This window comes from Carassius auratus, chromosome 12 (genome assembly GCF_003368295.1).
Source record: "Carassius auratus strain Wakin chromosome 12, ASM336829v1, whole genome shotgun sequence".
Lineage (NCBI taxonomy): Eukaryota > Metazoa > Chordata > Actinopteri > Cypriniformes > Cyprinidae > Carassius > Carassius auratus.
The window spans coordinates 17,694,366-17,716,349 of NC_039254.1; the positions used below are offsets into that span (position 1 = coordinate 17,694,366).

The 21,984-nt window shown below is 36.6% G+C and overlaps 2 protein-coding genes across 10 annotated transcripts in view; both read left to right on the forward strand.

The window, feature by feature from the left end:
- LOC113112024 (myosin phosphatase Rho interacting protein) overlaps positions 1–10,254 on the forward strand; it is a 51,786-nt gene extending 41,532 nt beyond the window's left edge. For 4 of the 7 annotated variants that reach the window (XM_026277368.1, XM_026277369.1, XM_026277374.1 and 1 more), the window contains 8 exons: positions 2,593–2,740; positions 3,756–3,873; positions 4,310–4,469; positions 5,973–6,083; positions 6,167–6,253; positions 7,089–7,251; positions 7,343–7,428; positions 9,410–10,254. In XM_026277368.1, the coding sequence (XP_026133153.1) occupies positions 2,593–2,740; positions 3,756–3,873; positions 4,310–4,469; positions 5,973–6,083; positions 6,167–6,253; positions 7,089–7,251; positions 7,343–7,428; positions 9,410–9,481 (945 nt within the window). In that variant the 3' untranslated portion in view covers positions 9,482–10,254. Of the gene's footprint in view, positions 1–2,592; positions 2,741–3,755; positions 3,874–4,309; positions 4,470–5,972; positions 6,084–6,166; positions 6,254–7,088; positions 7,252–7,342; positions 7,429–7,598; positions 7,620–7,710; positions 7,780–9,409 lie in introns of all 7 variants that reach the window. The other 3 variants (XM_026277371.1, XM_026277370.1, XM_026277373.1) reach the window with 3 other exon arrangements.
- Positions 10,255–11,441: 1,187 nt separating this feature from the next.
- si:dkey-94l16.4 (uncharacterized) lies at positions 11,442–17,712 on the forward strand. 3 transcript variants are annotated; one of them, XM_026277377.1, is made up of 6 exons: positions 11,442–11,658; positions 12,836–14,982; positions 15,057–15,150; positions 15,402–15,451; positions 15,624–15,693; positions 16,177–17,712. In XM_026277377.1, exons 2-5 carry the CDS (start codon positions 12,841–12,843, stop codon positions 15,666–15,668), a joined length of 2,331 nt encoding a protein of 776 aa, XP_026133162.1. In that variant the 5' UTR covers positions 11,442–11,658; positions 12,836–12,840; the 3' UTR covers positions 15,669–15,693; positions 16,177–17,712. The 3 variants fall into 3 exon arrangements, with proteins under 3 accessions (XP_026133162.1, XP_026133161.1, XP_026133163.1); XM_026277376.1 differs by having other exon boundaries at positions 11,462–11,528; XM_026277378.1 differs by lacking the exon at positions 11,442–11,658 and adding an exon at positions 11,670–11,901.
- The last annotated feature ends 4,272 nt before the right edge of the window (positions 17,713–21,984 follow it).

Consider the following 21,984-nt stretch of genomic DNA (forward strand, 5'->3'; position numbering starts at 1 on the left):
ATGAAGATTTAAGAAAAAATATAATGAAAAAAAAAAGCTCTGAATGTTAAATTTGTTATCAATATGTGCAACTATAGCCTCATGTTTGTCTCAGACAAAAGAGGAAATTAGATTTTCCAACCAGAGAGGCTGCTCGGAGTAAACAAGTACAGGTGCGGCTGTGATACGGGGACAGGAAGAGTTGGCCTGTAGTGGATCAGGACACAGGCCATGTCCCTGGACACTAGACACTAGTCCTTCAAAAACAATGGCTGAATTCACTCCCCTGTTTCTAGCACAGAGACTAGGGACGTTTAATAAACAGCAGAAATGCATTAAGTTTGCACAGTTTAAAGAGCATTGACAACTCTTGTACTGAAATAAAATTCCATGTTGAAGTATGTTAGCTCTAATCCCGTAAAAGTCTTTACATTCATGGCAGATCTTACAAATATAGAAAAAAATTGAGTTTCTAGTTGTTTTTCAGACGTGGGTCTATATAAATTGAAATTTAAAACGATATGGACAAGTAATGTGGTGCCCCTAAAACATACTTGGATATTTAAGTTGCAAATATTTTAATTTCAATGCATTAAAATGTTAAAGCGAGTGTCTGTAGTCCTAGGTTTCCCTAGTGAAAACAAAATATACTACAATGAGTTTGAAATGTATTTATTTTGTGCTAAGTATACTACACATTTATTTATTTATGTGTTTAATAAAGATAAATTGCAATTGTATTTTTGCTCTACTAAACTTGTAAACCTAGTCTTATAAATTTTAATAACTTATTGTTCGCTTAATGCACTTTAATTGTGCAGAAGTAGTGCTGAATTCCAACTAAAGATATACTGAAATATATTTGATTGAGCTGAAGTGGAACTACTGCAAATATACTTCAGGCACACTTTACATATCTTGCTTTACATATCTTACACAGTCCTTTTAATAGTGATATTAAAACACATTTAAGCATAATATTAAGAAATGTGCATTGTGCAATAAAGAAATGCTCCAAATAAAGTTTAATTATAATTTTATATCAGTCAGTCTTAATTTATGTTGGTTAATATGTTTGAAGTAGTATTAAATAAATGTATTTTAAATGTTTTAATCATGACATAGGACTTTTTTTACCAAATCAAATGCTAGTGCACAACCACAATACTTTTTATCTTGAATTTTAACAGTATATCTACTGCTTCCTTGTTATTTTAACCTGATAAATGTCACCGTCCCGTATACGGGACGCCTAAATTTACTTCAATATATTACAATTATATCCTAATCTAATCATGACAAACTATATATCGTTGGAAAGGTCTAAGACTCCTAAATAGATATTTGACCACGTTTTGTTGTTAAAAAATTATGAAGGAACAGTAAAAGATTAATTTATAAAAAGAGTGCACCTCAAAACATATACATCATAACTGGAGTTCTGACCTTTGTTACAAAAAATCTATTCCGCTTCCTTTTTCCCTATCACATATTTTAGTAATCATCATAAATTATATATCATTTGAAAGCTTATATACTCCAAATTCATCTTATGAAAACCATTTTGAAATCGAACACTGCGTTACCATGGAAATCGTACTTTAAAATCTTTTAGCGTGGTCCTCCCCCTTAGTGGGAGGGGTCATATTCCAAATATATTACGGTCTTTTAGAATCAAAACTTTTCATAATCTTGACAAAATACATATCGTTGGAAAGGTCTGAGTCTCAAGATTCCATATTTGGTGGTTATTTTGTCATAGACATAATATTGAGAGAGAAATTGATACATTTGTGACAAACAAATGCATCCAAAAAATTCAATGGAGTTTCAATGGCCCCCGGTGGCTTTTTGTGGTATAACGCCTAAACAAAATTGCATATGAACCTACATTTTTTTCAGACCAACTTCAAATTTGGAACACAACTTATTTAGACATATGGCTTTAATTTTATAGCAATTTTGGATTAAAACATATTTTATTAAATATTTATTTTATATAAAATATAATAAAAATAAAATAATAAACGTATTTACAGTAAATTTAAACTTCTATAACTTTTTTATGCTTTCATTTTTTAAAATGATTTCACTTCTGCAATAATCTACAGATTGTCTTCTTTAAAAAGAGACCAACCTTTGGTCTGTATTCAAAAGCGTTTTTGATTTATAACAATTTAAGTGTGAATAGTGTACTTCCACGTCTATGTTCAAAAATGGGGGTGACAGTTAAAAGGTTAAAGACTCTTTTGCTGTCTTTTTTTTTTTTTTGATAATAAATTACCATTCTTTTGATATTTTGTATCTAATCCAGTTATATTCATGCATTAAGCCTGGCTAAAGTATCCAAGGTTTTGGGATGAACATTGAATGAACAAACAATCCCATCATGGTGTGTGTATTAGTTTCCTTTGAGAAGCCGTCTCTCACTGGCCTCTGTGTCCCCTTTATGTCATTGTAGGTTATTAATACCTGGCTATGTGCGGACACTCTTCTGTCCACACATCGCTGATCTCTGTCGTCTGTGTAAATGTTGTCCTTGTCATCGTAGAAGTGGACTTGAAACAATCAGAATGAGATGCACTAAATACTGCTTCATGCATTTCCCTACAGGCGACATGTGAACGAGGCTTCGCCACCATGGAAGAGTCTCACCAGAAAGTTATTGATGAGCTGCAGAAAAAGCACCAGCGGGAACTGGAGAAACTGCAAGAGGAGAAAGATAGACTGCTGGCAGAAGAGACCGCAGCCACTATAGCTGGTTAGTAAGATGTAAAGGACCAGGAGAAGGAGTTTTGAATATGATCGTAGGGATCAGATCACATATACGCAGTGTAGAAATGGAAATTCCAGGATCACATGAAAATTCTCAAAAAAATCCATTATCTCTTAAACATAAAATATTAAATTGTGCTGATTTAACTCTTGCGCTTTGCTGAAAATCCTTTACCTAATTTGGTGTTCCCAGTTATAAATGACCAGACTTTTAAATTTGTTTGTAAATATCTTGTTTGTAGGGATGCACGATATTATTGGACCGATATCAGAATTGGCCGATAATGGCTTTAAATGAACATATCGGCATCGCCCGATATAAAAAATTATACCGATATGTCTTGCTGATTAATTTAATTATTGTACATTTAATTCTAACATATAAGTTCTTGTTAAAAACTAACCAAAAGTAATAATTATTTGCTTATAATTTACACACAGGAGAGACTTGTTGTTTCCAAACAAAATTAAATATATCGGCATATCGGATATCGGGAAAAATCGAATGTCATGCACCTCCTACTTATGTTGTATTATCAACAAATCGTTGTTTTATTTCAATTAGCACAGGTTTTGTGTTTCTTTTTGGAAAAAAAATAAATACAAATACAAAACTTAATTGAAAAAGCTGACATAAAATATTTGGTAATAATATAGGCCTAGATCTTTTTTCTAGGTTGGTCATTTTCAGTGTATCAAGGTTGGGAAAAATAAAAAAAAATATTAAAATGAAATTTTTATTTGTTTGTGGTCTGTATGACCAGAAAGTTAGAAAGTTTTAGTCCAGTACCATAATATTAACTAGCATTTCAGGAAAAAGAAAATCCTCACCAGGGTAATAAAGATTAAATGTCTTCGAGAGTTGCATTTCTCAGCAAACGCTTTCAACAAAATTTTGAAGAGTCATTCCTGAATCTGTTTTAGAGTCATTTAATGCCAATTTCTGATTTTAAGACACACTGCGAGATATACATCTGTTAATTATCTTTTTCTTTGATTAGCTATTGAAGCAATGAAGAATGCACATCGGACGGAGCTTGAGCGGGAACTGGAGAAAGCACGCAAGGCCAACAGCAACAATGAAAACGCAGACATAGAGGAAATCCGCAAACAGCACGAGTCAGTTGCTATTCCTTTACGCTATTTCAGCCTCATAATGCAGCGTATTTGCTTTCTTTTGAAAAATAAACTGCCTCTTCAGATTGAATTGCTTGAAATGTGTTTACAAAGCCACATCTCTACCTCGCTTTTCTTTCTGAGTTCACTGTTGGAGCTGTTACACGCAACTAAGTCTTGTGCATTCTGCATATTACAATAATTAAACTGGATAAAGGGTTTAAAGCCTGACTGCATGACTGCCTCCATTGCCAAGTGTGTCCTGGAGCAACGCAGCCTAGATGCCAAATCTGGAGTGATTGCACAGTTTCTTTCTTTGTGTACATGCTTGTAATCTGCCCTCAAGCTCTTGGCTGTACTTCTGTCTAGACTTCAAGACCTTGCTCTTTTATTATCACTTTAAACTGAGAGGATAAATACGTGTGCATTTGTGTTGTAGGGAAGAGCTGGTGTCATACCAGAGGGAGATCGAGGTGTTGTCAGAGCAGTACTCACAGAAGTGCTTAGAAAACGCTCATCTGGCCCAGGCGCTGGAGGCCGAGAGACAGGCGCTCAGACAGTGCCAGCGGGAGAACCAGGAACTCAATGCACACAACCAGGTATCCAGTGATCATTTCACAAAAAAAAAAAAAATATAGCATTAAAGTGTGCTGAAAAATCCAGCATACTTTAAATCCACACCAATCTTTCACTTAGGGCTCTATGATGCCAAATTTTCAAAAGTTTAAGAAATCAAAAGTAGGTCAGTACACTTAAATCAAATGGTGATATAGACTAATGCTGCATGTTCTGTGTGTCTCTGTGTAAACGAATGGCCCAGACGCTCAGTTTCACCTGTTTAAGAGTTTGCCGTCTCACTAAAAGGACATTAATACATAAATATACACACAAAAACAAAACTCTGCACGGCAACCTGTAAAAATAAAAATTCAGTTCAACTTGAGGAAATTGTGACAGAAATATATTACTGTTGTACAGCAAAAAGTAGTCTTACTACCATTACTACTAATAAAAAAAAATTATTTATTATTCAAAAAAAACTTAAATATTAAATTTGGATTATTCAAATATAATTAAGCCATTGAAATGAAATCCAGAAAAATAAACAAGGAACACGCACAAATTATTTTTGAAAAATTTATAATAATAATAATAATAATAATAATAATAAATTAATATACATTTTTTTACACTTTTAATAAATTGTCATTAACTTGTATTAGTTTCATGATTTTAAGAATCCAAAGAATGAAATCTAGAAAAAATAAAATAAATAAATAAATAAATAACTTAATTTGGGGAAGAAAAAAAACTTATTTCACAGGGAACTACAACTAAATAAAATAAAAACAATTTGAATGACAAAAACTATGGCAAATCTATTAACCTTTTCGTCAATTAATGAAAATGAGACAATTAGTTAGGGAGAGAACTGTTATTCTCTTACTCATCTTCTTGTGATTTAACAGACAGATATTAAACAATTATCTCAAATTGTCCATTGTGACGAGTATTCAGTCGGTTATGTATTATATGAATGTAAGCAGAATTTCAGATATGTGTAAGTGTATTGGATCCATGCGTTAGGTCTTAAAGTGACAGTAGCCTAATAAACCTGATACTGTCGGTTTCAAAAAGAGAAAATCACTCTTTACTCATGACTGTATCACTTTAGTATTAATCTGTATTTAGTTCATATCAATGTCTGCTTGAAAGAGTGAAGAAGGACGTAAGCAAATTATTACAAAGAATGCATACACAACCACTGGTCTTCTATTGAAAAGATCCTGTTGTTGTTTCTTAGTTAGAAGTGGTTTTATTTTATTTAAAGACAAAGGCATGTTATATGTATATATCATATTAACAGGTAAATACATTTTCTCCATGAGTATATATTGAATTTAGATAGTTTAGATAAATTAATGAATGCTTTACAGTTTAACATCTAGTCGACTAAAACAGGTCAGATGACTAAAACTAAATGCAGACTAACCACTGCAGGTGTAACCATGTCCTTAGTGCAAATAAATCCACTTCTGATGCATATAAGACCTGATTTTGTCCCTCAAAGTGCTGTTTTATGCTTCTTGTCTGTAATGCAGGAGCTGAACAATCGTCTGGCAGCTGAGATCACGAAGATGCGATCGATGGCGAGCGAAGACGGAGGAGACACTGGCGGGGTCATGCAGGGGAAGGAGCTGTATGAGCTGGAGGTCTGTTTCTTCCCTTCATGCCTCACTCTTTTCCCCACAGCATCCTGGGAATGAAAAGCTCATCCTCTCTCTTGCGTTCACAGGTGATGTTGAGGGTGAAGGAGTCAGAAGTGCAGTATCTGAAGCAGGAGATCAACTCTTTAAAAGATGAGCTACAGAACGCCCAAAGAGTAAGTGCTGCAACTTCATTTATGTTTGAAGAGTAAAAAAAAAAAACAAGAATTGCACAAATAGAATGAATACTTAAATAATAAAAATATTTCATGTTTTATTTAGTAAATACTTATGTATTACAATTGTTTAATGTTATGGTATCAATGCTTCAGAATTATAGGTCAGTGATATTTGATTTTGTAGATATGGTGATAATGTGTTCAAAGAAATGAACTGATTATTGTGCCGATATTTGTAAAATGTATAAATTGGATGGTAAATAATGTTTTTAGTCTTTCCTTCCTACGATGGGCGGCAAAGACTGAGTTAACAGAAAATAAACAAGTATTTTTTGTGTAATGCAGGACTTTTAATTATAAACGGTCCCGAATACATTAGGACTCTTATTTTGAAATGAGAAGCAATTGCACACTTAAACCATCTACAACATAAAACAATATAAATACCGTAACGCAAGACATAATTCATCATCAATAGATCATAATCAGTTGCTTGACATAAATTTGTAATATTCATTGATTGCAAACTGCTATTTTGACTTTGAACATGCAGTGCTCATATTTATTTATAAATTTAAACATCTGTTTTTGTAAGATGGACACACAAAAAATGCATAATTACATAATTGTTTTAAAATTGAAATTAATCAAATGTTTGTTTTCATTCTATCGTGTTGAATCTGTAAATGCAACTATTTTTTTGTACCCAAATTTAAAATCTATGATCAACCCTTTTAAAGAATTTTTGTTTTATTTTTAAGACTTTTTAAGGACCCTGATGAAAGAATGTACACTGATTAACATTAATAACCTGTGCCATGTCTCTTCATAGGATAAAAAATATGCAACCGATAAATATAAGGACATCTACACGGAGCTGAGCATCGTCCGGGCCAAAGCAGAGCGTGATCTGAGCCGACTGCGTGAGCAGCTGCAGCAGGCCCATGATGCACTGGGGGAGCCCTCGCTGGAGGAGGCGGAGCGAGGCAGTTACGGTACAACCCTCATCTCCAAATCAACTCGCACTCAAATACATTCAATACAAATGCATGTTATTAAAAACCAACCGGCGGTCATGTCTTCCAGATATCATGAAGTCAAAGAGCAATCCTGACATTTTAAAGATGGCGGCCGCAGCAGCCAAACGCTCAGAACGCGCCATGAGGTCAAAGGTAGGTTTCCACACAAACGTTCAGTCCTCTGATGATGAAAAAGAGTTAGATAAGCACACACTGCCACCTTCAGGTCAACACGATGTTTTCTTAAAGACAGAATACAGCAGCTTGTGCTTGAGAAAACAGTCAGGAACTGAACTGTGTGTGTGCTGTGTTTTATTGTCCAGGAAAAAGCCTGATAGGTAGCGGTAAGACCATGTCTTTTGCACATTCCCTCCTCTAACACAGTCCCGTGTGTGTGTGTGTGTGTGTTTCCTCTGCTCTTCCCTCTGTTCCCAGTCTGTGAGTCGTGATATGTCCTGGGACAGCTAAAGACTAAACCTGAAGATGTTTGACTTCTGATTTTAGGTAAAAGCCCTTAGAAGGGAGCGCATGCGCTGAACTCCCCGTGCATCATTCAGAGGGATTCATGCTAGGGCTGGGCGATAAACCACATCACACTGAGATCATGATTGGGGGGGATCTATGGGTATATTACGGTTAATAATGCATCGATGCATCACAGTGTTGTCAGTACAGCCATGTTAAAAATATAGGGTCTGAATACATTTGTATACATTTTATATCAAATTTATTTTGTGCAAAATTAACTTTTTTTTTTTAAACAAGCACAGCAGGCTATTAAAAAAATAGCTTTAAAATAAGTGCTCTTTAAGTGTCTCAAAGTGCACAGAATTTTTCTTTTTTTCCTCAGAATTAATGCCGTTATTAGTGATGATCATAGAAAGTGGCCGCTTTAACAGGCTGCATTCACCCACAGATCTGTTTCAATATCAGATGTTTTGTCCTGCTCTGAAAACATACCTGTGTACATCAGTTTCATATAAAAGAATTCGAAAATGAAAGTGCATTCATCCTCTGCAATTTGAGCTTCAGGACAACAAACACAAAACGTGAAAGTCTGACAGTGCACGAGTTACGTGTATCTAATAGTACTGCATCTAACCAGATTCAGGTGTCAGTGTGTGTGTGTGTCTGTAATAACCTGCATGTTCAAACTCGAACGCATCTGATGCTTGTCTTAGTATATGAGGACATGAGCTTCCTCTCCAGAACTGCTCCAAGAGTCACTTCAGCAGCTTTACGCCATTTAGAAAAAACTACCTTTAAGTAGTGATGGGTGATTTCAGACTGCTTCATGAATCCGTGGTGGATCAACTAGAGATTTTCAGCATCTGAGGAAGCATTTCCTTCCTCTTTAATGCTAAATGATTATTACATTACATTACTAATTAGTCCTTTAGCAGATGCTTTTCTTCAAAGAGACTTAGAAGTTATGATATTGTGATAGAATGAATGGCCACATCGCCCATCTGCAGTTCATGCATTGACACAAACAGATCAGATTATATTCTGCCATGGTGCATGTGATCCTGCTGAATGAATCGTCTCATGTTCATCAGACTCCAGGACATTTCCATATGCATTGCTGGAAACCGTTCAGATTTCAGACAGACTGAATGAGCTTCACCGGACCGTCACGGCATGTGTGTGTGTGTGTGTGTGTGTGTGTGTGTGTGTCACTGGAGTTGGTTGGTGGCACAGCTGGCAGTTTTGAACACTTCTGTCATTTTGGTTTGAGGTCACTGATTTAAATGCAACGAAAAAGCAGGGATTTTTAATGAATAAAATAAGTTTTGAGTTTTTAGTTTTGTTTTAGAGTTGAACAGGGCTTTTGCAGGTCTTCCATAAAAGAAAAAGGTCTTGAATCGGAGCAGAAAGTCTTACATGCATGAAGTCATGGAATTAAATGTCACATTCACTGCAACAAATGAATATCTCCCTCAGTATTTTTGTCGTTTTCCAGAACTAATATCTAAACATCCTTAAATCAAGATACATTTATTGGAGATGCAAAATGTTTCCCGATCTTGAAAAGAGTCCATCTTCATAAAACCTTCAGAAACCCTGTTTTTATGGACATGCTCACAGCAAGTGCTTCAAAACATCTCATTTGAGTCTCTGTTTGTTTCTCCAGAGTCTGAAGGAGGGTTTGACGGCGGAGCAGAGACTTCACTTGTTCGACAACAAGGACACTAAGGACTTCTGACACGGCCTCGCTGCATGCTAATAAATAGCTGCGTATTTTAGCCCAATAGTTAATCACTTAGAGACACACTGGTCACAGCTACAGCGTATATTAAACATGGTATGAAGTTTGAGTTTTATGTCTATAGTCTGCATTTCATGCACTTCAGTTACTGTGACGTTGTTGGTTTGTTTTCATTGCCATGTCTTAATGTAAATACTTTGTTTTTAATGAAGCATCTATCATGCATACACTAAACACGACTGTGTAAGCTACTGTGTGAACTCTTTAGTTTGTGTGAATCGCTAGTGGAGGAAGTAACCCACGTCATGACTCCATACTAGTTTTACACACTACTTTTAGCGAAATGGGATGCATATAAAATAGCTGCATTTAGTCGACGCTTGCATCATTAACCGCTGAGCTTCTACAGCATCTCCTGATGTTTTAAAATAAAGGACCATTTCTGATGACTGTAAAACACACAGGGACAGACCTGGGAGGGTTTGGGCTGCTCTAAAGAATATTAACAAGGCTGTATTAGGTTGCCTTTATGAATGAATACTGGTCCACTCACATGAATGGGAGGTTTTTTGTTTTGGTTTTTTTTGATTCATCAAGCTGATAAAGTCATAAAATGTAGTGTTGTTCAGTGGCAGTCCATTGTATTTATTTAAATGTTATGAATTTTTGTCTCACATTTCCGTTCATCTATACATTATTGTAAATATACTGCAGATGTACACGAACTGACAACAGGTTTATTAGCAATAAATATTTTTGCACCCTCTTTTGCACCGATCAATCTGTCATTTATTGATATTGCAAGGTTTCTGCTGGTATTAAAAGAGCAGAAAGACTTGCATTAAATGTGTGCACATCTTCAGAATTTTTTTTCTTGGGTACAAATTTAAGACATTTTACAAAGAGTGAATGGTTTTCTGTGAAAAGGAACAAAATGAGTTTATACTTCAAACAAAAAGAAATATCTGGCAGTGGGAAATTAAAGTGAGTTTTCCCTATGAATTATGATTATTTTGTATTAAAATATCCCATTGCTTGATATTTGTTCTTGTTTAAACAAACTCGTTTTATTTTGAACAATTTCTAACTTATAATTTTACGTCTCGAATTAGTTGTTTTGATTTAAGAATCTTTAGACATTTAAACAAGACAAAGATAAAGAAATACACGTTTGCCTTGTGATGAGAAGGTACAGTAAAGGTTGTTTTTTTATTATAGTTTAAATTTTGTATTTATTTGGAAGAAATAAGAAATAAAAATAATAAAAATCTGTAGAAGGTTAAATGTACAAACTTTAAAGAATTAATAAAAAATACATTAACATTTAAAGACCATATTGATGTATTGTGCGCCATTACATTTTTTCCCTATTTTTTTTTCTTCGACTTAAAAGGTCTTTAAAAAGTGTAAAGCTTTCTTTCATAAAGCATGCAGAAAGTCGGAACCCTGTATTGTTGCTTTTTTATATTTTAAGCTATTGTGTATTTATAAATTAAATTACATGTCAATTAGGGGTGTGAATCTGTTACGTTGTATTTATTTATTTATTTTAAAATCTAATTAATTACAATGCCCTGAATACTAAAACTAATTGCACATTCATTTTGGGCAAAAGATCATAAAGAAAGTGCAGTAAATCAAATTCATATTCAATAAAGAGTTTATTAGTTTAATTGCTTTTCAGTTCACGAGCAACGCATTTTTATATTTGAGAAAGGAAAAAATGCTGTATGTGTGTTTTGTTCATTTATTTATTTATTTCCACTGATTTTCAAGGAGCCAACTATGAGGCTTTCACAATCACTAAAAAACTAAATTTGCTTTTTAGACCTGTAAGATGCTTGCAAATACAGCAACTCTTAGAAATGCATTGTTTCAATGCATTGTGAGAAGAGATGCATCTCAATTCTTTGCTTTAAAGGAACATTTTGTGTCGCATAATAATTACACTGTTGAATGGACTGACTACGACAAGTCCCATGATGCTGCGCAATGACTCTGACAGCACACAGCGCAGCCGTGACCACACCACTGGAGCACAGAAGTATGAGAAGCTCCCGTTCCATGCATTATTCAGCCCGAACTCGAACAGAAGCGGCGGCAACAGAAATAGTGTGTTTGTTTCCAGCGGGATGGAGTTTGCGATGGTTTCGTGAATAAATGCATCTGCTCGGGGTGAGTGTGTGCACGCGCGCTCTTTGTTTAGCTCGCCTTGCGTCGCTAACGGAAGCCTGCGCTCAGCTCTGATTAATCGCGCTGCTTCATTGGGATTCGTAACGACATGCATTTAGTGGACGCGTTGGTGAGCGTCATTTATTGTTGTCGGAATGTATATTAGCCCTCGTGCTAACAGCATGCTATGCTAACGTTAGCATAACAAACGGCAGACGGAAAAGCGACAAAGAACCACAGGACAGGTAAAGCGACTCCTGAAGAACCCGGATTAAACCTGCTCTGGGGATGTTTTGGCAGTTCTGGATGTTATCCAGATCATAAAGCGTGATTTGATTTGGTGCAGAAGACAAAGATTTATCTGATTCTGGAGATATAACACGACTGATGTTATTATAATTCGGGAGTGTCAGTGATTCATCAGTGTTCGCTTATGCGCTAATAAATCCTTTATAACGTCTTTAACGTTAATGCAGTCAATAAAACGGGTTGTTCCACGTCATGAGTTTTCGGTTTTACATCAAATACATAAATCACAAAAGGGGTTTAGAAAGTATCCAGACACTAACCTGAAGTACAGCAAATAATAATCCGTGCTATGCTTTGCAAATACTGTTGTACATGTTTATTGTGGTCTATATTAAAATAGTGTGCTGTACGAATCTAGTAATCGTTTATTACTGTGGTAGTTATTAACATTAATATTAGTTTTTCTTCTTCAATGCGCAGTAGCTCTTGTCTTGCGTAATGTTTCCGCTGTGGCGCAAATGGCCATGACACTGATTGCATCTAAAGTGATTCACAAATGTTGTTCAAAGTCATGTAGATAATTTAGAGCAATTAACATATAATTTAGAAAATTAACATAATTTTCAGGATTAAAAAAAACACATTTCTAATATTTGGCATATTTATTATTGAATTTATTCTAGTTTTTATCTTTTTTATTATTAAATATTACGTTTTTATTGTTAAAGCACGTTGGTCAACTTGCTTTGTTTTTAGTGGTGTATTTTGTATAAATTTTATATACATAAAATTGGCATGCATGTTTCCTGTTTTGTTATTTTAATTATTACTAGTATTGTTGTTTGATATTTTAGCGCTTTTATTCAATATTTTGTTAAAGATTGGTCAAATTGCATTTTTTAATGGTGGCTTGTATGTTTCCGCTCTCAGTTGATATGGAAGAGCCTCCCAGCGACTCCCAGGATGGTTTACAGCCTCAGGATCTGTCCTCCGCCTGCAGCCTTCCCAACATCTTCGATCTGACGCGGAACGCCGAGGAATGCCTTCTGAAAGCCAACCCCATCGACGCCTTGCATGTCGTCCAGACGCCCGGCTGGTTTGTCAATCCTGGGACCAGCAATGGGATATTGCTTCCCGAAACTGACTCTGAACCGCTTCCGCTTCCCACGGACCAGATCCAACCGGATAATGCGTTTTCCAACACGACCGTCACGCTCTCCTACGTGAGCCGGTCGCACGTCTTCTCCGAGCATTCCCCGATCGTTCCTTCCTTGAGCAAAGCGTTTGCGCTGCATCCCGCCGCTTATGATGGCGGGCAGCTGGTGACGGATGCGGGAGATGCTGCGCTTTCGGTGGACCAACACTGTCTCCAGCAGGTGTCTGTACCGGTCGGACTGACGGCCTGCGATCAGTTCGGCTTCATGTCACCGGCTCAGGTCGTGGAAAACGTGGCGGCATTCTGCTACCTTCAGCAACCTCCGGATATGCAAGATGTGGAAAACCTGGCTTTGGAAACGCTCAAATCTTTACAAGCCGATCCCAGCGAGTGCAGGTTTCCCATCAGCATTGATGAGCTTCAGAATGGAGCGGCGAATGGCCTTTGGAACGTCGGACCCTTCGAGGGAGGATATCCGGAGGATAACGGTGCGAACGCAGAAGGTTTGCACCGGAACGCCAATCCAGAGCTCGTCTTTCTCATCTCCAGATCCGAGGAGCCGGTGGTTTTACCGAACGATGGCTTCGCCATTGCGTTAAACCAAGACTTCATTAATCCGTTACATCCTCAGTCTCCGCTGGCAGAGCAAACAGAGGATGTTTTTGTGAGTTCTCCGAGTGGAGCAAAGCAAGAAGAGGAGTTTGATTCTACAATGCCAGAAGCAGCTGAGACCGAAACGACAGAAACACCAACAGGGAAAACTGACAGAACGTGCAACACCGAGTCTGTGCATGTCAACGATGCATCTGCAGAACAAACCGACACCGATGCATTCAAAACAAGCAACGATTTGCCGTCTAGCAGCAGTCCGCTCGTGCTTGAGAGGAAAAGACTGCCTCCGAGAGCTAGACGGGGTGTAAGAATGGAAGCCATCGTTCAAGACATCCATCCCATCAGGAGTCGCGTGTGTAAAAGAAAAGTTCAGAAGAGCAAGTCCAAGAAAAAGGTGCTGGAAAAGATGCGCGATGCAAAGAAGAAAAAGACTGAAGAAACCGACGTCAGACGTTCCAGCAGACGTAAAGCCACACAATCTACCTCAACTTCTGCAAAGATGTTAGATGCATTTGTAAAACGCACAAAGAAAAAATCCTCCGAAGGGATAGGAAGCCCTCATCCGGGACAAGTCAAGCATGAAAAACCAATGCCGGCTCAACAAGTCCTGAAGAAATCTGCCAAACGGAAGAGAAAGAAACACACAGTCGGCCACGCGTCATTTTTCTCACCGCAGGAACCTGAAATCAAACTCAAATGTCTGAGTTACAAGGAGAAGAAGGATGTGCGGGATGAGACCTTCGCACCTTACGTGCGCATGCAGAGCAAAGACTTCCCCGTCTGTACGGTGGTCAACTATCCCGAGGACAGCGTCCGGATCACGCAGGGAAAGCGGCAGGTGTGTGCCGGGTTTGCGTCCGGTGAGATGCCCGTGACGCCTGGACTGCAGTACGGTCGGGTCTGTGTGGATGTCACACAGCGGGATGTTCTGGTCTGCTGTCTCTGCGGCGGCTCGGCCAATGCCATGGACCTCGGAGACTTGCATGGGCCGTATTACCCCGAAGGCTTCAAAACGGCTTCTAAAGCGGTTTGCAATCCACAGGAAGAGGATAATAGTGACTCGGACTCGTCTGTTCGAGGGAAACGCCTGGAGTCTCTTTGGACCAGCGATAGCGAGTCGTCCAACAGGCCTTCATCGAAGAGAGCCAGGATGGACGGTGACACCGATTGGTTCAGTCCTCCAGTGGTTCCTCTGGACGCTAACGAGCACTGGCTCCACGAGGACTGCGTGATATGGTCCGCAAGTGTCTTTCTGGTTCGGGGAAAGCTGTACGGACTGGAAAATGCGGTCAGGTTGGCGAAAGCGTCGGTAAGATTTCGGATACACAGATCTTTTAATGCTCTGCAGTAATGACACTCAACCTGGCAGTTTGGTTTTTTAAGGTTTGTTCGACGTGTCAAAGAAGAGGGGCGACGTTGGGCTGCGTTTTCAAAGGCTGCCCGAACAAATACCACTACACATGTGCACTGCGCTCCGGTTAGTCATCAGCAGTCCTTTGCATTCTGTTGCACAATACACACACACACACACACACGCGCGTTGCATTGTGGTCCGAAACATCAAAATTCTGATCTGCCTGTTAACCGATGCTTTTGTGTTCAAACAAAAAACATGCAAATCTAAGATGTAAACTTAAATATAATATAATTATATAGTTATAGAATATATATTTACTACTATTCTACCCTCTGAAATGAATTGACGTGTTTGCTTCCCTGTTTTTAAAGGTTGTGTATTAAACGAGGATAATTTCTCAATGAAATGCAGAAAGCACAAGGTACACGTGAGATGTTTTATTAGATGACCGTGCACAAAAGTGTTTAAATGTTTGATTTCTGCATTTTCTATTTACCGTAAATGCTTATATTTAGGATTGCAAGCATGCTGTGCTTTGTGTGAATTCCTCAAATCTGTCTGATTTTTGTTGTTGTTGTTGTCTGATGCATTAGAACAAGTCGATGAAAGGATCGTCTGATCGTCAAATCAACAGGTGACAGGAGAACGAGGACGCTATGCAAGGTTCAAGAGCTTCACTTTATACGTCTATTACTGTATTATCAGGAAAAGAATTTGCACGTCATGTGACTTTAAATCAAAATTGCGTGTCAGTTTACTGATAATATAAATGCTATAAACCTATATCTTTTCTAGCCAATCCACAACAATTCCTTTAAATTTGATGGGATTCATAAGAAGTTTATTTGTACAGTGCATTTCCCCGCATGCCACAAGTTTAGCTTTAAATAAATTAATGAATGCTTTGCTTTTAAACAGGGTTTCAGTGGTTTGCATTCATAAAGTCATGGCATTAAAAGTTGCATGCACTGCAAAAGAATTATGTTCATAATGAATGCCTCTATAATTTTATATGGACTTTTTCATCACAATGAAACATGCATTGAGCATTATTTATGTGCTTGAAGCCGTAGCTCATTTCAGATGCTAAAAAGCATTTATTTCTATTCCAGTATCTAATAGCGCCGCTCTCTTCTGTCCTCACAGAGTGTGGTTGACGTCTAACTCCAGTGTTCCTCCGCGGGACCTTCAGACACCCATCCACCTTAATAATTTTGCTGTTGCACTGCTCATAACACCTGTCACTCTCACACAAACACCAGTTTGTTTGTGAGACTCACACGAGGGTCAGATGTGAGGACTGCGGGGAAGGTCAGAGAGAATTGCACAGAGCAGAAGAACCACAGCACAAACGTGTGCTCCTCTGAATGATTTTACAAAATATGTGTCATATTTATAAGTTGGCGCAAAATCAGTTTTTTTTGTGGAAATATTTTCGTTGTTGTTCATTCTGTCTTAATTTATGAAAAAAATAATCAATTTTTAAATATACTGCTTGCTTGTCTTCATAATCAACACTTTCTGTTCATTTGGCATCCAATTAAGAAAAATGTTCTTTGTAAAAGAAGGAAGCGTAAAAAAACAAAGTTGTGGAACCAACAGCTAGCGAGCAATTAAGAAGGGCACTTTCTGTACAAAATGGGAAAGGATGATGATTTAATTTAGTCCGGGATTAGTGTGTTAGCTTCATGCGTTTCTTAATCTGCGTCTCGATGCTCTGTTTCTTCCTGCGTAACGGCACACAAACACACTTAGATCTAGACGAGTGGAAGACGCTCTGAACGCATGCCTGCTTTTAATCTTCATTTTCGATTACATTAATTGTATAATTCACAACGTCCACACATTAATTGTAAATGCTGAATATAAGTGTCCCAGTTCATCAGATATAACTTCATCTGAACCACATCTTCTTGTTGGTTCTGTGCAGTCACATGCGTCTCATCTACACAAAGTGTAAATGCTAAACCTGCATTAGTGTTGACGATCACCTTGATGCCATCAGAAATGAACTGTAGAAGAGTTTGGAAATGCAGATTTCCTTTGGACAGTTGTGAAACGTTTCAGTGCCGTTTTTTAATATTCATAATTCTGTTCTTGAATTGGTTTATTCATTTGTTGCTCTATTGCTAAGACAAATCAGTATCAGTTTATTTCTGACTTTTACCCAGGAAGCACTTCCTTTATGTTTGATGAAAGAGAGCAGTATTTGGAGACTCGTTCTGTAAATGTACAGTGCATTAAACAACACTGCACTCATGTATTGTTGACTGACTATTTGTGTCAATATTTGTGTCCAGAGTTTAAGATGAATCTGGATTCTGTGCCAAATACAGCTTGATGTACTTGAGATCAAGAGCTTGAGAGGTCGAGTCCTGTGATGTTTTGTGTTAATGTACTCGTATTTTGTGCCATATTTTTGTTCAGAACTGTATCTGTACAAATCTTGTGCAAATTGTATTTTTTTGTCCGTCTTGAATGAATTGTCACATTTTAGCATCGTACCAAATTTTTTGTTGGCATTGTTTTTCCTCAAACGTTAAACCTTTCCGATCTTAATCTCAGGGTTGAGCAGGAGTCTTTTGTGTTGTTGTGGACATTCTTACCCCAAAATGTATTTATCCTGAACTGTCTAAACCCAGTTGGTCAGCTTAATAAACTGGCTTCTTTTATTTTGCCTAATGTGCTGTTGGACACTCATTTGTATTTACTCGTATAGATTTATCACGATTACAGTTTTTCTCAGTCGCTTTGGTGCAGTTCCCACATCAATATTTACATTTGCACAGCAGTTAGTTCAACCTCCACAACATTTAGTCATTTGTGCACATCATAGTAGCAGTATCTCATTCCTTCGAACTACTTACTTTTGGACATGCAATTGATTTCATACAACTTGCTGTTAAGTCAAGTCAAGAGATGATATTCGCTGCGATGTAGATTAATTTATGTGTCCAGGCAGAGAGGAACATCTGGAAGTGCATGCTTGATTACAGTACTATGCATGTTGTATGCTCAGTTCCAATATGTACTGCAATATTGTTTACAGTTGTTCTACCCAAAGGGAGTTATATTTGTGGTAAATAAGGGTCTATTTTTTCTTTTGCACAATGCTGTGAACAAATCAGAATTGCAAAGTCATATGCAGTAAAAATGTGAAACATACATATTCAGTGTCTAGTACTCCGTAAACTCACTAAATACAGTAATGTGTAATTTTACTGTATTTTTCAAATGGCTGTGCAAACAAATAGTATATAGTGCTGTCTTGAGCATTTTCAGGTAGTGTCACCAAGATATTTATTTTTGCTTTGGAATACACTGACAGATTAAATGTCATAATGAAAACATGACAAAGCCATTTGACTTTTCATCTTGATGACACTGACACTTTCATTGACATGAATACTTGCTTTTGAGCAATGACCTATCCATTTTAAGGAAAGTGACATGCTTTTGCAGGTTATCAACTAGGTTTTGTAGTTTTTACTGATTGTTTTGAGAACTGTATTAACTGTTATGCACATGTAAATAGTGATGCGAGAAATGCACCAAAGTGACTGAGAAAAACTGTAATATGGCTAGCTTATTTATAAATAGAATTTTCTACATGGCATTTATGGATGCTTATTTCTGCCTCAGAGAGAGACTTTAATTCTCACAATTCAAACTTTAAAAAAAAAAAAAAAAAATATATATATATATATATATATATATATATATATATATATATATATATATTTTTTTTTTTTTTTGTCATATACTTTTATATCTCACAATTGCAAGAAATCCCAAGAAAAGAAGCCAGGATTGCAACAACAAAATTTAAAATTCTAACTCGGAATTCCAAGAAAGAAGAAAAGTCACAATTGTGAAATTTAAGAATTAAGAGAAATAAAAATCTGAACTGTGAAATGTGAACTCATTCCATTAAAAATAAAAACATAATTCTGAGGAAAAAAGTCAGACTTTCAAGATGTTTACTCAGAATTACAAGAAAAAAAATTTAATTATAAAAATTAAACCCAGACTTCTAAGGACTTGGAATTCTGAGAAAGAAAAAAAAATCTGAATTGCAAAGTGACTCAAATCAAAGTTGTGAGATGTGAGAAAAGTGAAAGTCACAATTGTACAATTTAACCTCAAAATCCAGAGAACCAAAAAAAAAATCAGTTTCGCAAGATACAAACTAGGAATTGCGAGAAGAAAAAAGCCAGAATTGTGAAATTTAGACAGAATTCCAAGATGTAAATTTAGAATTCTGATGAACAAAGAAAAAGTCTGAATTGTGAGATCCCAAGTAGCAACTGTGAGAAACGTTCTAAATTGTGAGATTATAGAGTCATAACATTATCAAAAACAATCATTCAGACCTAGAAAAACAAACGAGTGCTCATTTCTGTCAAGATTTATTTCTGAATAAATCTGCACTTACAGGAAGACAGTTGTATTGCAAAGACAGATTTTAGACGGTTTTGATGACTGAAAGCCCACTGATAGCTAATGAAACCAAAACGCTTCAGCACGACAAAGGCTGACCAATCATAAAATCTCCAGGTCTTTCCATTCGTTCCTAAAACAAGGTCAAGCACTGCTGAAAGGCGTTTGATGGTCAGTATGTGTAGTTTTCAGCAGAGCTGCATGTCTACGATATGTAAGAACAGGATATTTATGCTCTGACTGGCCACTTTTGATGCAAAGACTTCGATGCGACTATAGCTAACCTTTTTTTTTTCTCAGAGCATACTCCCAATACATGTTGAAAGCTCATGCAGACATGTAGCGTAAAATAAAACACAAATTCCAATAAAAAAAAAACCTTTTGCATGTCTCCAAGGCCTTGAACATCTTAGTAAGACCTTCCATTCAACCTTGCCGGAAAATAATCGCTTCCAGTACCTGACAGAAGCAGCACAGGTGTGAGGTGTTTCAATCAGGTAGTTCTTGATCAGTGAGAAATTAACAACAACAACAACAACAACAGTACACAAACACAACAACAAAACGAACAATTCAATTGGCTGGCTGGATGTTTCGCCCTACGTCATCTACTACAATTTCACCCTGAAACATTATGCAAGAAATTCTGACAGCAAAAATATTCACATTACAGTAATTCTCACATATCTGAAATGTTTTTTCTTTTTTTCATAGTGGTCATGCAGTTATTAGAACGTGAATGATTGTGCACACCTGCACTCTGTTTTGAGATTCCGTTTAAACCAATGTAGAAAAAATATAAGACTTTAAAAGGGGAACACCAAGAAAACAAAATTGTACAGTAGGCAAAAATACATCTTTTCAACCTGTCAGTTTTCAAATACAAGTGCACAAGGTCCGACTCGTAAAGCAACCATAGCGGAGCGCCCAGAAAAAAAATAAAAATACTTCTAAACATTGTGAATAAACTTCCGTGTTACCATGTTTTAAATTCATGTTCATCATGGATTAGCAGCGGATCTTCACATCTGCCACAAGAACATCACATTAAAAAATAAGTTTGGCACAACTGTGCTAAAGTACTAGAATTAAATGAAAAATATCGATGTTTGTTAATCACAACATAGCAACTGAAAAAATAGATATTTCTGAATACTAAGAATCCTGATAAATTAATTCAATTCAAAACAACAGTCTACAAGTCAGATTTATACACACTTCGAGTACATGCAAAAATGTCACGTGATCATGATGAGTGTCGTGAACCTCTGGAAAAGCTTTTTTTGGGTTGCACGCACTGTACTCCAGGCTTCAAATAATCTCAAACACGCACACAAACTCACTCACATATTACCACAGAAAATATCAATGTCAATGTCCCAGATCTCACTGTTTGCTTAGTCACTGAAATGTTTATTTGATGAATTCCTCACAAGAATGACAATCCCAGATATTCTCCTTCCTTTTTTTTTTTTTGCTTTCATATATTGCTTTAGAGACATTTTGGGGAAGCCCTCGAAATTCTTCCCCCAAGCTTCTTTGAGCTTGAACTGGATTCAAATGTTCAATCCACTCATTTATTGGTTCATTGCTTATCCATGAGTAAAGGTCCATTCACACCAAAGATGATAACGATAACTATGACGTTTCAGAAAAATATGTTCTCAGAACATTTCTGAATGTTCCATTTTTTTATGTTTTGAAAATGTCTGGTGTTCTAAAAAAACGGTTCCATTGTATCATTTCAAAAACATAAGAACGTTACTTTTGAATATTCTCTGAACAAAACGTTAACATTTAAAAGATGAATGTCCGACTACAATGTTTAAGAAAAACATTCCATGTGCGATGTGTCATTTTCTGATACATTTTACATTTTTTGATACAGTGTTAGCTGGACCAAGAAAACAATATCGTTCTAATCACTTTCAGAATGATTTTTCTTTTTTACTTACATTCCAGTTAAGATATGACAACATTATATTATACATTAACTTTCAGAAATTTGCTAATGTTACTTCTGATATCATTGTGATAACAAATAAATAAACAAATACATTTTTTTTTATAGCCAATCAGAATACATCTGACTTTATAAAAGTTGAGCATTTAAAGCAGCTGACGACAAAACAGCAGCACACTTAAAATAAACAGAACGTCAGTTGATGTGTGGAGATAAATATATTTATCGTTATAGTAATCGTTCTTGGTGTGGATGGGTCTTTAGAATGCACAACCTAACGCTTCTTCGCAGACCGTTTCTAGATGCAAATCTCTGATAGGAATGTTAGTCGAGCCGACCGGAGAATCGAACAGAATAAGTTAGTAATTTTTTGTGTTGTAACTAGGGCTGTACGATAAATCGCCTGCTATTGTCTTGCGCATCTCGTCAGTAAAGCCGATTCTGTGATTAGTAGTAAATCTCCATCATATTCTTTCAGATGGAGCACCATTTAATACATAAAAATTACGAATGCAATATTGCGTAGCTTGTCAGTGAACTACAGCTCTGTC

Excerpts from the sequence above, each read along its gene's own strand:
- si:dkey-94l16.4 (XM_026277376.1), top strand. The coding sequence starts at position 11,477 with ATGACTCTGACAGCACACAGCGCAGCCGTGACCACACCACTGGAGCAC. Across the intron at positions 15,151-15,401 it reads CACATGTGCACTGCGCTCCG|GTTGTGTATTAAACGAGGAT; the intron begins GTTAGTCATCAG and ends CTGTTTTTAAAG. Across the intron at positions 15,452-15,623 it reads TGAAATGCAGAAAGCACAAG|AACAAGTCGATGAAAGGATC; the intron begins GTACACGTGAGA and ends CTGATGCATTAG.